At 31.4% G+C, this 15,185-nt stretch overlaps 1 protein-coding gene across 1 annotated transcript; it reads left to right on the forward strand.

Annotated features, from left to right (window-relative positions):
- Nucleotides 1-9,003: 9,003 nt before the first annotated feature.
- LOC140446323 (uncharacterized) lies at nucleotides 9,004-9,546 on the forward strand. The gene has a single exon (XM_072538865.1). It carries the CDS (start codon nucleotides 9,004-9,006, stop codon nucleotides 9,544-9,546), a length of 543 nt encoding a protein of 180 aa, XP_072394966.1.
- Nucleotides 9,547-15,185: the final 5,639 nt, after the last annotated feature.

Consider the following 15,185-nt stretch of genomic DNA (forward strand, 5'->3'; position numbering starts at 1 on the left):
TAACTTTTTTTGTTGAAAACAATAATAACTGTCCCGTTACTTTTAATTAAATTTGAACACCTGTAAAATCCGAAGCCCGAATGCAATTAAAAACCATTGATCACTAATTCGATTATCTATTTATCTAAAAAATTCGATAAAATACGTTAACAAAACCCCAGCAAGCCACGAGATCGGCCCCACAAAAACAACCACACCGGAAATGGTCCTGTTCGAATGTGTATAATTTGCCGAAATAATATTTAGCTGGAGGCGAAAACAATTAGGGGTTCCTAAATTTTAGAAAAGTCCATCGTAATACTCTATTCATTCGTTCGTTTTTATCAATGGATTTTTAAGTGGCGTGGGTGTGTCATTTCGGCTTTCTTAATAGTAGCATTTTATTGCTAATTTCGATCCATTGAGGCAGAAATCGGACTATTCTTAGTCTGTATTTAAAGTCAAATTAGTGTCGGTTTTGTATCTTTGGGTCTCCTGCGAATAAAATTAATTCGAGTTCATTATTCAAAAAATCTAGTTTTTATGTTAACTATTCCTGTTAGTGTTTTAAAGGCGATTATATAGTCGACAACATCTTTATAGCAGAATACTGTTCTTCAACTTGCTTCCCCCACTAATTTATACATCGTCAGTCATAGAATACTTCTCTGATATTATTAATAAACATTTGAAAAAAATTCTTGATGATCAAATACAGTTGATACATTATAAATCCCGATGCACGTCATTATCTACGTCAGACGTCCAAGTTGACATTGTTGCCAAATTACAAAAAAATTCCTGAATTCATTTTAAATTAAATATATCACATAGTTATTGCAAAAGTGGATTATACAACAAAAAAGTTCAAGTAAGCCTATATTCAGAGGAAATATTTAGTAAAGCCTTGGAAAATTGCGAACATGGGATCCTTTTAAATGGAGAACGCCTAGACAACATCCGCTATGCAGATGACTACGTTATTTTTGCAGACAGTTTAAACAGTTTACAGAAACTGATAAACAAAGTAAGTAAAAAAATTGGACTACAAGTAATCATATCAAAAACTAAATTTATGGTTATCAGCAAAAATAAAATTAGAGACGTCCAACTGCTTATCATGAATACACCAGTGGACCGAGTAAAACAGTTAACCTATCTTGGAACAATAGTAAACAATGGGATCAATCACAAGAAGTAAAATGTAGAATAGAGAAGGCTAGGAGTGCACTCCAAACTCTTTAAAAGTCACAACCTTAATCTGGAGATAAAAGTAGGGCTCCTACGATGTTATATGTTCTCGATATTATACTACGGAGTTGAATCCTGGACTGAAGTGATGGAAAAAAAACTTTTTTCTTCAAACGTCAAATAATGATGACATTACTTAGCAGTTTTTTTTTCCCATTTCTTTACGGCGGAGGGAAAAATGTTGTCATGGCAACAATATGAAACATGTCACAAAGCAACAATACAAATGTCATTAACAACAATTAAACATCATTTTTATTTATAGTAATATTATTAATGAGGCATTTTCAAAATTGCAACCGTGCAAAAATGTTCCCGACTCTTGATACGCATTGGTAATTGTTGATGATACTGATGGTCGAGAACAACTTTCAGCAATCATTCCCGATGTTGGCGAATCATAAGGGTTTAAAATTTTTTGAGCATTATCGTTCTTATTTCTTATTTCGTTTAGGTTTTCCATTTTCGCACTAAATTTGCGCTTGCGGTTGCAACAACAATAAGCTGTCTTTAATAATTGCAAACAACTGTCAAACAACTGTAACCAGGGAGACGCAAATCCCACCGACGACTTAATTATTTTAATTTCTAACATCTAGACGACTTTGATAGTTGTCACAGTTAATTTAGAGTAAAAATAGCGTATGAATTGTACTATTTATGGTTGAAAATTGCTAAGTTTGAAGAAAAAATAGTATACTTTATTCGGCAAAGAAGCGACTTTTCTTGATTTGCCCTCTATTACGCGCCTCACTTCGTTCGGCGCGTAATATCGGGCGCGTCAAGAAAAGTCATGCTTCTCCGCCTCATAAAGTAATATACTATTAAAGCATCAGTTAATAAAATATTTATAATCAGAATGATCGCCAATATTTGAAACGAATGGGCACCAAAAGAAGAGGAAGAATTTAATTTTATTGATTTTTTGGTACAGTTTGGTACATGGTTATTTTGTTAACATTGATATCCTTTATAAAACATTTTTAATTATTTTTTTATTACACATACAGGTTGATCAACTTATACTCCAGAGTTCAATATTTCAGTTTTTTAAAAATATAGAAAATATACATAAAAATGGGTCGAGTAGAGTTACAAATTTTAAAATTATTTCAAATATACAAGGTATTCCCACTTCTTAATTTGTTACTGATACCTTTGTAATTTAGGTATAAAAAATCTGTACGTATATAAGGAATTAAAGACAAAATTGAAATAAATCATGATCAAGTCAACTTTATTTAGATCGGATGAGCTAGCTGGCCATCGAATATGAGCGTAGCAAGGTCTCAAAATAGTATACAATGTTTTAAATGCCATCTTTGGGTTCTTAGTAAAGCTCCGTTAGCTCGTTATTTGTTCTTCTTATCCATTGTCCGAGTCCAAAAATGTAAAAATATGCAGGGTGATCCATTAAAAAGTAGATAGTATTTTTTGAAAGAATTTTTATTAGTGTTTGTTAACTTTCACGTCAAAATATGGTATCGTACAATACGATACTATCCAACAAACTTTACAAAAAGGAAACGTCCTAACCCATTCACTATAAACTAAATGACCCTAATGACTGTAATGACACTATTTATATATTTATTGTATGGTTCCATCGCCCTATAGGTACCCTTTTTGTCCCATTTCCAAAACACAAGCATTTCATCAAAGCGCAATAAATAATAAAAGATACCATCTAATCTTCCCTATAAAAAGTGCATTTGCGTTAATAGCAGGTCTCGCACAAGTTTCCCATCGCTATCGTCTAGAAACGAATCTTCTCATTCAGTGCCACTAATTTCGAAATGACATAGTCCCAACGTCCACTAATGTCATTTAATTTGAGACATGTGTTTAGATCATAGCAAACGGTTTTAGGTGGAAAGATATAGGGTCAGTGTGGACTCGTCATGTGGGTTTATATATATATATATATATATATATATATATATATATATATATATATATATATATATATATATATATATTGTTATGTTTCTTCTTTCCCAACCAAAGAAAAATAAATAAAAAAATCCATCGAAATAAAATTTCAAGATATCAATATAAACAAATTGTATATAGTAATTTAAGATAAGATTTAGTGTAGATAAGAGTAGAAATTTGTTTGGCAAACGACCTTTTCCGTTTCAAACAAAATTATCAAAAATCCTTTGTTTAGAATTCGAAGACATTTTACCTGAAGGTTAATCTCTTCATTGTTTGTAGAGTCGAGTATTAAATGACCATATTCTAATCTTTTGAAATATGTATAAATGATGTATTAAAAAAACCAATTTTAAAGTAAGCTATTTAGTTTTCTCTGAAACCGAAATTAGGCTTTTTCAATATCATAGTAAACACAATTTAAGCTTTTTGATTGGACGGTCGTTTTTAAATGGGAATTTGGGAGTCGATGATGAGACAGGAGAAGTCAGTCATATTTTGGTCATCGAAAGGAAACAGTCGTGTGTCTCAAGATAGGGTGTGGTTCGTGAGTTTGGATACCGGCGTAACGAAAAGAAGTGAATAGTTTGAAGAAGGAGATAACAAGTAAATTAAAAGAGGTCCTTGTATCTACCGTGGGCATTTTTATAAAGTATATGTGAAAGTATTCTTACGGCATCAAGTTGACAAAAGGAGGCCCTGGTGTCATCAATAAGTAGCGGAGTTTGGAGAAGTGAATCAGGTGTTTTTTGTGTAGTCTGTGGGAGGTTTGCAGAGACGTAAAGAAGGAGCCGAGGTGCCAAAAAAGGGAGATCACATCTTTGAGGAGACTGGACTTTTCTGGGTATGTTCCAACATACAACTCAAGAAGAAAATAAACTGTAAGTGTTTGTACAATTGAATTTTATATCTGTGAAGGATCGTTTCGACATCATGGTCATTAGCATTCAAATTTAAGAATTGAGGTTTTGTTAGGCTAATCAAAAGTTTAAAGTTTTGTGGTTTCTTTTTTTTAAGTAAAGAAAATTTTAAGTAAAATTGGTTTTTCACGTAATATAAATGTATGTAGCTTTATAATCTTCTTATCATAATAATTTGATTTATTTTCTTGTATGCTGATTGATAAGATAACGACAGAATTTAATAAATGTTTTATTCGTTCATATAAAATAAAGAAACGTAAATCTTTGTAATATAATATATTTGTATTATTATCCTTTCTTCTCTAACCCGATAAAAGACAACTAGAAAATCTTTTGAATCCATCGAACACAGGTAATATAAGGATTATTTTACTTTTGATAACAGATAAGTTATAATTTTTTTATTGGCTCAATATACTAAGTTTGAACTCAAAATAAACAATTATAACAATATATATATATATATATATATATATATATATATATATATATATATATGTATATAGGTATATATGTATATATATATATATACGTTCGAATTATCGGGTAAAGTGGTCTATTGCGTTTTTTTGCATCTTAGTATATATGACAAAAAGACGTAACGATTGGTATGCAGTAAACGGCTAACAGAATTGCTGTATTTAGATGCAGATAAGTAAGTTAAATAAACTATATCATAGTGGTTAAACGGACTGGAGAAATTACACAACGGTAGAAGAAGTATCCGCCAACAAGTAACAAATAGAATTACAGACTACACAACATAAATTCTCAACCTACAACCTTCTCAAGCTACTTCTCAAGCCAAACACATAAAAACGAAGGAATAACACCAGCTTTTAGAACAAACACCAACTTAGGCAAATATATTAAAAACAAAAAAAAAGAGCCAAAATAAAAACCACTTACATAGTGGTGTATACAAATTAAAGAATGGTGTGGCTACTGCCCAAAAACTTACATCGGTCAAATTGGTAGAACTTTTATCAAAAGTATAGCAGAACATAAAAGAGCTTTAAACAACAGAAAAACAGATTCTACGTACGTAGGGTAAAACGTCAGTTATTAGACACGAGACAGTTATTGGACATTACAGTGTTAACTTACGAGAATAAGATTTCTGCAAGTGCCAACAAGAGTATATTTCACTACTGTCTGTGTCAAGTTAAGAATTCATAAAGGAGCCTTATGGGAAGCGGTGATGCCAGAACTACCGATAGACTGAGATAGGCGAGAGTAGTGGAGTTGCAGCGAAAAAGCAGGGCCGAACTGCATGTTATATTGCACATTAGACGTTTTTTCACTTAGGTAACTTTAAATTTTTTTTGTTTTTTTGAAAAATAAAAATTAAAGACATGTCTTTTTCTCACAACAGTTATTTATTAAATTTCGGCTTAGGTCATCATCAGACTCTTAAAAATATTCTTAATTGTTTAATGAACAAATTGAGTGAGTATTGTGGTAGATATTATTAGTGTCAGTAAAAAACATAAAAAAACAATAAAAACTTCTGTATATTTTAAAAAAAATACAACAGAACCATAGAAATGTAACAAATTATTTGGTTTTTTAGTTTGACATTTATATATTTACAATATTACAATTATCAAAAACTATGTACATTCTTCGTCCATATCCAAATCGGAATTGTCACTACTATCATATAAATCTATAACTATGGGAGTTACGTCTTCCATTAGACCGTCCACTTCCCAAAATTTTTTCTCCAGAGTCATTACATGTTGAATATAGTTTTTCCAGTTATCAGACGTAACATTTGAAAACGCTTTTTTTATGAGGTCCTCCATATCCTTCGCTTTGAAGGTGCTGTTATTTACGGCCACATGCCTTTTTACTTGGCTCCATACCATTTCAATTGGATTTAATTCGCAATGGTATGGAGGCAAACGAAGCACTTTGACATTATTTTGTTGTTTACAAAGTTCTTCAATTTTGTAATTATCAAAATTTTGTTTAAATTGCGCGACTACCTCCAAAAGCTCGCACTTCAGATAATTTTCTTCAAAAAATATGTCTTTTTGTCTTAACCAGTCCATAATGTTATTCTTATTCCACGATTGGTTAGGCAACAACTCGGTTTTTACACTATGATATGGAGCATTGTCCATAACAATAACCGTTTTTCGAACTAAGTTGGGCAACAGTTTGTTTTCAAACCAGTTCTCAAAACACGGACCGTCCATTTCGTCGTGATAATCAGCGCTGTTTTTTTTTTGCAAGGAAAAACATTTCAGCACCGTTTACAAAACCATTTTCACTTCCGGCATGGACAAGGATGAAACGTGGTCCACGCTGAGTGGGATGCTTTAGTCCAGTACTTAGCCCTTTTATGAACGCATCTCTTGCCGAGGTGACGGTTTTGTCTTTCCATTCTCTGGAAACCGAGTGCCCCACATTGACCCATGACTCATCCAAATACACAATGTCATAGCCCTCAGCCCGATATTGTTTAATGGCCCTTAAATATCCATGCCTCCATGCAATTATATCAGGACGTTCTATTAGCACGGCACTTTTATCACGTTTTGCATAAACAAAGTTCATGTCTTTTAACAACCTGTACATTGTACTGCGGGTAAAATTTGGCAAGTTTTCGTCTTGGTTCACTTTTGGCAGAAGACGATTCAAAGTAGGAGGAATGTTTTCAAAAAAAAAACTATGCACTGTTCGACGAACGCCGATACGAACACCTTCATCGTAAGTATAGTCTCTGGAGTTGTTTCGGCAACGGGTTCTTTTTCTGTTTGTTTTTACCTCAGAAAGCTCACCTTCTTTGTCTTCCTGTACGATTTTTTGAATCGTACGAACTGACACTCCTGTCATCGCGGATACTTTGTCGAATACAATACGTTGACTTTCATCTCGAAGCAAATTAATGTGGTATCTCACTACGTTTAAGATCACTTTTTTAGCACTCAGATGTAAAATTTGACCACTTTTAAACGGCAAAACTGGATCCATTTTAACAATATAATTTTTTACACTTGAGATTTGAGTGCGCGATGGTTATGCCTTAACCCTTGTCCGGGCAGAAGAATTTAAAAACGTAATCGGGCAGTTTGGGCTTATGTATACAGACAAACATATAATCTCCACTTCACCTAATTACACTATTTTGAAAAACATACCGCTCATTTATCTATAACTCATAAATCTGTCTGCTTTCCAAATGTGCTTTCCAAATGACACTATTGTTTGGAATGACTAAGTACATAAAGAGAATTAGAAAACTATTAATAGTCAATTATAAAGTAATCAATATTGTTTACTGTTAGGGCCTGTTAGCCCGGCTTGCCCGATAATGGAAGTTTAAGCACAATATCTTAATTATTATTGCTTTCTATTTATTAACTATTGTGAAAGTAATATTTTATAAATAATTTTGAGAGTTGACACCTAAGCTGTCAGAATTACCTGTGCCATAATAATTAACCAATTGCGTAAAACCTAATATTTTAACCACTAATAAAGACATTTTTCTAATAATCTTTAAAATCACTTCCCTGAAAATGTAACCATATTTATAAGTAATTGTAGTCGTTAAGCTTATTAAATAGATACGTACCTATCTTTTTAAAATAAATTTGATTAACATTGGAAAATATAAATAAAAATTTGAATATAAATAAAGAATGGGTTATTTCGGCCGGCCCTGCATAGTCCCGTGAACTATTGGCAACATACGCCCGTAAGAAATGCACTGGCCTATCTGTTCAGTTGTGAATTCTTAACTTGAAACAGTCTGTAGGTGGCACTACTCGTTTCTATATTACGTTCATTCTTATGTCTATGTTCTGCCTTTAACGGGTTCTGTGATTTTGGCGGTAAATATTTTTAGGTTATGTGAGTGAAGTGACATTTAAGCATTGTGTTAAGCATCTGCTCTGACTTTTTTTTAAAACTACGTGGTATTTTTAAGGTAAGATTGTATTTTTATTTAAAAGGGTGTAGTAAAGGCACTTATAGTCCCTTAGGTAGATCTGGTACAGTAATAGGGATTTTAATTCGGATTTAATTACATCTGGCCAATAACTAAACTAGAAAACTTGCTTAATTCTATTATGGGACACCTGTCCAATCACTAGAGAACTACACTTACCACATATTTCTACAATTTTCAACGGATTTACGTATAATTAACTGGAGATAGCAGTAAAATTAATTTAGTAACCGATTTGACAGTTATTGGACAGCTGTCCAATAACTAAATTTGACCGTCCAATCACTAAAAATGGATTTTTTAGGATTGTAGTAAAATGCCTAAACTTAGAAAATATGATAAGATGAAACTTATAGAAGCTGTTAAGGATGTCCAAAATGGCACTGAATCATATAGAACAGCTGAAAAAAAATATGGAATTCCGAAGTCCACTATAGAATTTAAATTAAAACATCCGGAACATAAAGATACACTTGGACCGTCTCCTATTTTAACTTGCGAGGAGGAGAATACTCTGGTTAGGTAAATTCATTTAATTTATCTTAACCCATAGCATTATTTTATTTTACATTCAATATTCCAGATGGATACAAGAAACTGCTTCAAAAGGTTTCCCCAAAAAGGCTAACGATTTAAAAAGCAGCGTGCAAAAATTTTTAATCGAAAATCCGCGCCCCAATAACTTTAAAGATAATTGACCTGGAGATGGATGGTTAAAAGTAAGTCACCAAAAAAATGTATTTTAATCTGTATTCATCGTTTGATTTTTTTTAGGGATTTTTGAAGCGACATCCAGGGGTTTCTAGAAGGACAAGTGAAGGTGTGACGGCAGCTAGCGCTTGTGTATCTGAACGAGACATCCAAAACTGGTTTAAAAATATTGATCCATCAAGAATTTTTAATGGAGATGAGTCAGGATTTCAAATATGTCCATCTACTGGACAAGTATTTGCTATGAAAGGTTTCAAAAATGTTTATAACGTTGAAAAAAGCTCTTCAAAAGAAAACGTCACTGTGATGTTTACGTTTTCAGCAGACGGTAAAATTTGCGTGCCTATGGTTATTTATCCTTATCAACGTATTCCTGAAAAGGTTGCTAAAGGTATTAATCCTAAATGGGGTGTGGGCAGAAGCGATAATGGTTGGATGACGGCAGAGACATTCTATCAGTATATTGCGAATGTTTTTTACCCACACTTAATTGAAAATAATATTAAGCTTCCAGTTATTCTTTTTGTAGATGGGTACAAGAGTAACTTAAGTTACCAATTAAGTCTATTGTGTAATGAACTGCAGATTGAAGTGATTGCACTTTATCCTAACGCCACAAGGATTTTACAACCCTGTGACGTTTCTATTTTCCGTCCATTAAAAGAAGCTTGGCGGCAATCAGTGAGAGAATGGGAAGAACAGCATCCAGGAGGGGTAGTGAATAAGGTTGTATTTGCTTCTATATTGGAGCAAGCTATAAAAAAAGCTGTAAAACTGAAACAGTAGTAAATGGTTTCAAGGCTTGCGGATTGTTTCCATTTAATGCAGATGCTATTGACTACACAAAATGTTTAGGCAAAGAAGTAGTAAAAAATTTAATCATTTCAGATCATCAAAAGAAACCCAAGATGGACTATAATACTTTTGTAAATATCTTAGGTCCTAAAAAAGTTCATAGCTTAGAGAATTTAAAAGAAAATCCAAAGAATAATCTACCTAGCGATGATAATTTGAATTTGTTGTTCAAAATTTGGAATTTTTTTGAACATGATCCAAAACATTCGGATAACCCAATGGTTCTAAAAAATAGAGACACAAACATTAATATTATTCAAAATGTGGTTATCACATCTCCCGTTAAAAATACTGAAATAAAAACATCAGAACAGAGTGGTATTGAAAATGTAAATATTTCTGAGAGTAGCAGTACCAATGATATCCATTTTCAACAATATAAAACTAATGTTTATGACTTACCCTCTACAAGTAAAATTATTGTTAAACACGAATTGTTGGGTAACTTTTTAACTTCTCCTACTGTACCGGAAAGAAAAAATAAACGTAACACGGAACGACTTCCTTTTGCTATTACATCTGCACGATATCAAGAAATAATACGGAAAAAGGAGGAGATAAAAGAAGAGCAGGAAAAACAAAAACAAGAAAGGAAACGGAAAAGAGAAGAAAAATTAACCATAAACCAGTGTAGCAAGAAAAAGAATTCAAAAAAAGTCAAATGTTTTATTTTTTCAAATGATATTCAATTGAACAAATTAAAATGCGATGACTGTAATCTTTATTATCACGAATCTTGTATTCCTGTTAATCATAGACAGCATATACCTAACGATGGTGATCTATTTATATGTCACAACTGCTTCAATCTCCAGGATAGTTTCTGATGCTAATAACAGTAACCAAGACAGTGAGGATGAAGACATTGACGAACTTTTCACTCAATACAAAGAAGCACAAAAGCATTTATAAAATTTAATTGTGTCAACTGTACATATATAGGTACCCCATACCGCACAGAAATCTTAGGTTTTTCCTGTAATTTTCATTTGTTTCTAGTTTTTTATTGTGTTAAAGCAGTCGTCCAATAACTAATTTTGAGTGTCCTGTAACTAAATAAACTGTCCAATAACTATAATTTTTGTAACTATTTTTAATAAATATATATTGACAAAAAATATTTAACACCTTCTTTAAATCCTTTTATCCATATTGTAATAAACTGTTTAGACTACCTTTTGTATAAATTTCAATTCAATCTGCAGAGAACAATATGAATTACGAATTTTTAAAGTTGAAATTTTCTTAAGTGTCCAATAACTGTATGGTTTACCCTACTTCACCTTTTGGACCATAATTATTCTTTTAACGACCAATTTTAAACTCTTCACATTCAAAATAAAGGCATTAGCTATCTTTATTAGAATTAATGAAAATTAACAAATTAAAAATATAGGCATAATTCTGTATAACCCACTTCAGAGAAACAGTTTTTCCTTCCTCAACTTATTCAGTTCAAGACTATATAGTGTAAAAGCATACAAAAAATGTTAAGGTCACTTGAGAAAGGCACTCTGTCGAAACAGCTGTAGTGATATTAAATTATAATAAATTTTTTGTTAAAAACAAAATCAAGCTGAAACAAGTTTTAAAAACATGAGTTTTCAGTATTCTATTATAAAAAATAACTTTGAAACTTTAAAAAATAAAAAAAAGCAAATAGAATTACTTATAGAGAGATTAGAGAGATTAAGAAAAACAAAAAGAAGACTTTTTTGATTAGATGATGAAATCTAAAGGCTATAGGCTTAGATTGTAAAAAGTCTTTAACTACAATTATTCTTTATATTGAAAGGGTTGATAAAGTACCTGATTGATTAACATATAACTTAGTCCCGTTTATTTTGAATATTTCATAAAATGGATTTATATTATTTATTTAATAATTTTTTAGGAAAGAATACCAAACTAGTTTATTAGAAAAGGAATGATGGTATTAATGTGGAGTATGCATGTCACAAGTATGCTTATGTTAATATATTGCACTAAAATGATGATATTAGAGTTAGAGCTCAGCTATATAGGACGAGATCAGAAGAAAGTTAAACATGATGGAGTAAACAGAACTTAGGCCTAAAATGTCAAAAATATGTTTGATAGAAAACTACCAAGCATTTGACAAATTCATTATTCCATTATCGAGGTTATAAAAAATTATTTGACAAAAATTCCTTTAGAAGCCAGATGTGTCACAAAAGGGTAAATTTTACATAGAAATGCATTTTCCTAAAGATCAAACTCAATATTTTTTGTCTTAAATATCAACTAACTATCTAACAACTAACTAACTTTTATAGAGACTTATAGAGACTATCTTATTATTAAGATAAGATGACAGAACTCAAGACACCGGCTACATTTCCTATGTTAGAAGACCTGATCGGCAACAAGGTGAAGACAATAATTAGAATAAAAGACTGAAACAAAAACTAATCTACTCCTTCAATTGGACAATAAGAAAATACAGAACAAAATAGAAAAAACATACAAACAGAATAGAATTAAACGATTTTAAACAAACACTACATTACCAGAATATCAAATCAGAGATGCGCTAAATAGAGGCAAACCAGAGTGCAAACTACGACAATTATGATTGGACGTAGAGCTAAGAATCACAGGAAGAGCTTATAAGAAATGTAACAGAATAAACAAAACCTAGACATATGAAAAGCCGAAAAAAGGAGAAAAAAAAAAACGATTTTTTATTCCGGTACCGTTCCGAAAAGTGTGAAAGTAGAGGACACCAAAGAATTAAAATTTAAATAACAACTGGTTTTTCTGAAAACTAAAATTAATTGTAGATACATGATTGTACCTAAGATGTTACCCTTCGCTGCACCACTGACTTAATATACCAATCTCACCGTCTAACTGACTATTAGGTCCCCAACAGAATGATATCAAATGATTATTACGGGAGACCTAAAGAAACCGCAAAAAATATCACTTGATTACTTTACGAGCTTAAGAAAATTGTTACTTTTGTTTTGGACTGCTGTTCTTTTATTGAAGGGTGTGCTTCTTTCTCGCAGGTCCCTTATTAAAATGATGATATTGAAGCGGCGTATTAATTTAAGTGACATGATGGCAATTGGTGGGTTCTTTTTTTTTTTTGTTTTTGCTAGGTGGGTCTAAGTTTATGTGAAATGTCTGGTAATTATGACTTTTATATGACGGTGGGACAATATTTTTATCTGATATTCGGTGAACATTGTATTTATTATTAAATGACAAAATTTTCAAAATAGCAAAGGAAACTTGGCGGCACTGGATATGCAAGGAAAATAATGGAACTTACTTATGATCAGTAAAATTTAAGAGAGTCATGGATTTCAGAGCAATTAGTCGAAAAATTTAATGCATCAAAATCAAGAACGCGTAAGACAAATGTTAATAATAAACGTTTATGCTCCAATAGAAGATACAAGTAATGAAGACAAATTCTTACGAGCAAGTAGTGAAAACATACCCAGAAATGACAGTGTGATGATAATAAGAGACTTCAATATTAAGGTTGGAAAAGGGAAGAATAATAGGGTAGTTGTAGGGATAAGACAAATTACGAAGATACGAATGATAATGCAGTGAATAAACACATTTCCAACATTCCAATATAAAACATAACAGCAAATAACATGGCTACTTACAAGCCAAATAGAAGGTAACTAACACAAGATGTCAGATCATACAGGGAAGTCAACGCTGATGCAGATTATATATTAGTAACAGCAAAATTCAAAATAAAAATAATAAGAACGTAAGCTTAACGAAATAAGAAAATAATTTGTAGTCTTGACAAGGTAAAAACAGGCTACAAATTGTCGAAACTAAGTAACTGAGAATATAGAAACTTACTGGGGCAACATCAAAACAAGCGTAATAGAGACAGCAGAGGAAACAATATGACAAAGACAAAAGAGTTAAACTGAGTGGTTTAATAAAGAATTCAAAGACAAATATGTATAGAGAAGAAACAAACATGAACGACATGGATAAAAAACACATTCATATACATGGATGGAGAACAAAAAAGAAAATAGAAAGGAGTAAAACTTAATTTCCAATCGTGTAAAATCGTACGATAACTTGTGAAGGAAGAAATCAGAGAACAGAAAACAAAGAAAAGGTCCGAGTGATCCATTGCGAGAAACGGATTAAAGAGCTCAAATATATATATATATATATATATATATATATATATATATATATATATATATATATATATATATATATATTGAGATGATTGGTGTTTAAAGAAAATAATTTATAAGTTATATACTAGAGAATATTAGATATAAAAAGTATTTGGTTATTTTAATAAGTTATATATATATATATATATATATATATATATATATATATATATATATATATATATATATATAACTATAAAATACAATAGGCCAACTTTATCCGTAAGGTAAAGGATACAAAAAAGCCTCATATCAAAGTTATCTACATAATCAAAATAATAATAAAAGAAGGAAGGAGATATGGAAAACTGTGAATCGTCAAACTGGTAAAAATAAAAACAATTTTGAGTGGAGCATTACTATTAAACTATACCAGCTCAGTAGGTATTGATCAAATCCCCACTAAAATAATTAAATACATTTCTTCATATAGATATATATATATATATATATATATATATATATATATATATATATATATATATATATATATATATATATATATATATATATCTCCTGCTCTGTCTCACATCATCAACCTATCTGTCAAGGATGGCAAGTTTCCAAGTGACCTTAAAACGGGAGTAGTTAGTCCAAGTTTCAAAAAGGGAGATCCATGTTTGGTTGATAATTACAGGCCAATCACCGTAACAAGTGTACTCTCTAAGATTATCGAAAAGTATATTTACAGTAAAATGTTAAATTTTCTGAATAAATATGATATCTTAAATAAATGCCAGCATGGGTTTCTTCCTGATAAATCTACAGAGGGTGCTTCTATTTCATTATTTAATTATATCCACGCTGCTTTGGATCGAAAAAGGTATGTGGGTGCACTCTTTTTTGACTTAACTAAGGCTTTTGACTCTATTGACATTGAAATTATACTGCATTAATTAGAAGCCCTTGGTTTTCGGGGTCATTTCTTGAACTGGTTAAGGTCATATTTACAACATCGTAAATTCCTAGTAAAAGTCGATAATAAGAAGTCATCTGTTTTTAATCTTGATCAAGGTCTACCGCAAGGCTCCGTATTGGGACCCTTAATATTTCTTTTATATGTCAATGATTTGATAAATTTTTTAACTGCAGACCATACAGTTCTTTATGCAGATGATTCAACAATTGTAGTTGACGAGTCAACTGAAGTCGAACTCATTTCAAAAATGAACTAAGTAGCACAGGAATTTACAACCTGGTGTAAAAGAAACTCTTTAATGGTAAATGCAAAAAAAACTATTTGTATGCAGTTCTACTCGCGCTGTAAGCCATCCCATGGTTATAAAATCACAGTTAGTTCTGAGGAAATACCCTTTAGTGATACAACAATATTTCTTGGTAGCATTCTAGAAAGTAATATGACATGGTATGAAA

This window comes from Diabrotica undecimpunctata, chromosome 7, assembly GCF_040954645.1.
Source record: "Diabrotica undecimpunctata isolate CICGRU chromosome 7, icDiaUnde3, whole genome shotgun sequence".
In the NCBI taxonomy this organism is placed as follows: domain Eukaryota; kingdom Metazoa; phylum Arthropoda; class Insecta; order Coleoptera; family Chrysomelidae; genus Diabrotica; species Diabrotica undecimpunctata.

Excerpts from the sequence above, each read along its gene's own strand:
- LOC140446323 (XM_072538865.1), top strand. The coding sequence starts at position 9,004 with ATGAAAGGTTTCAAAAATGTTTATAACGTTGAAAAAAGCTCTTCAAAA.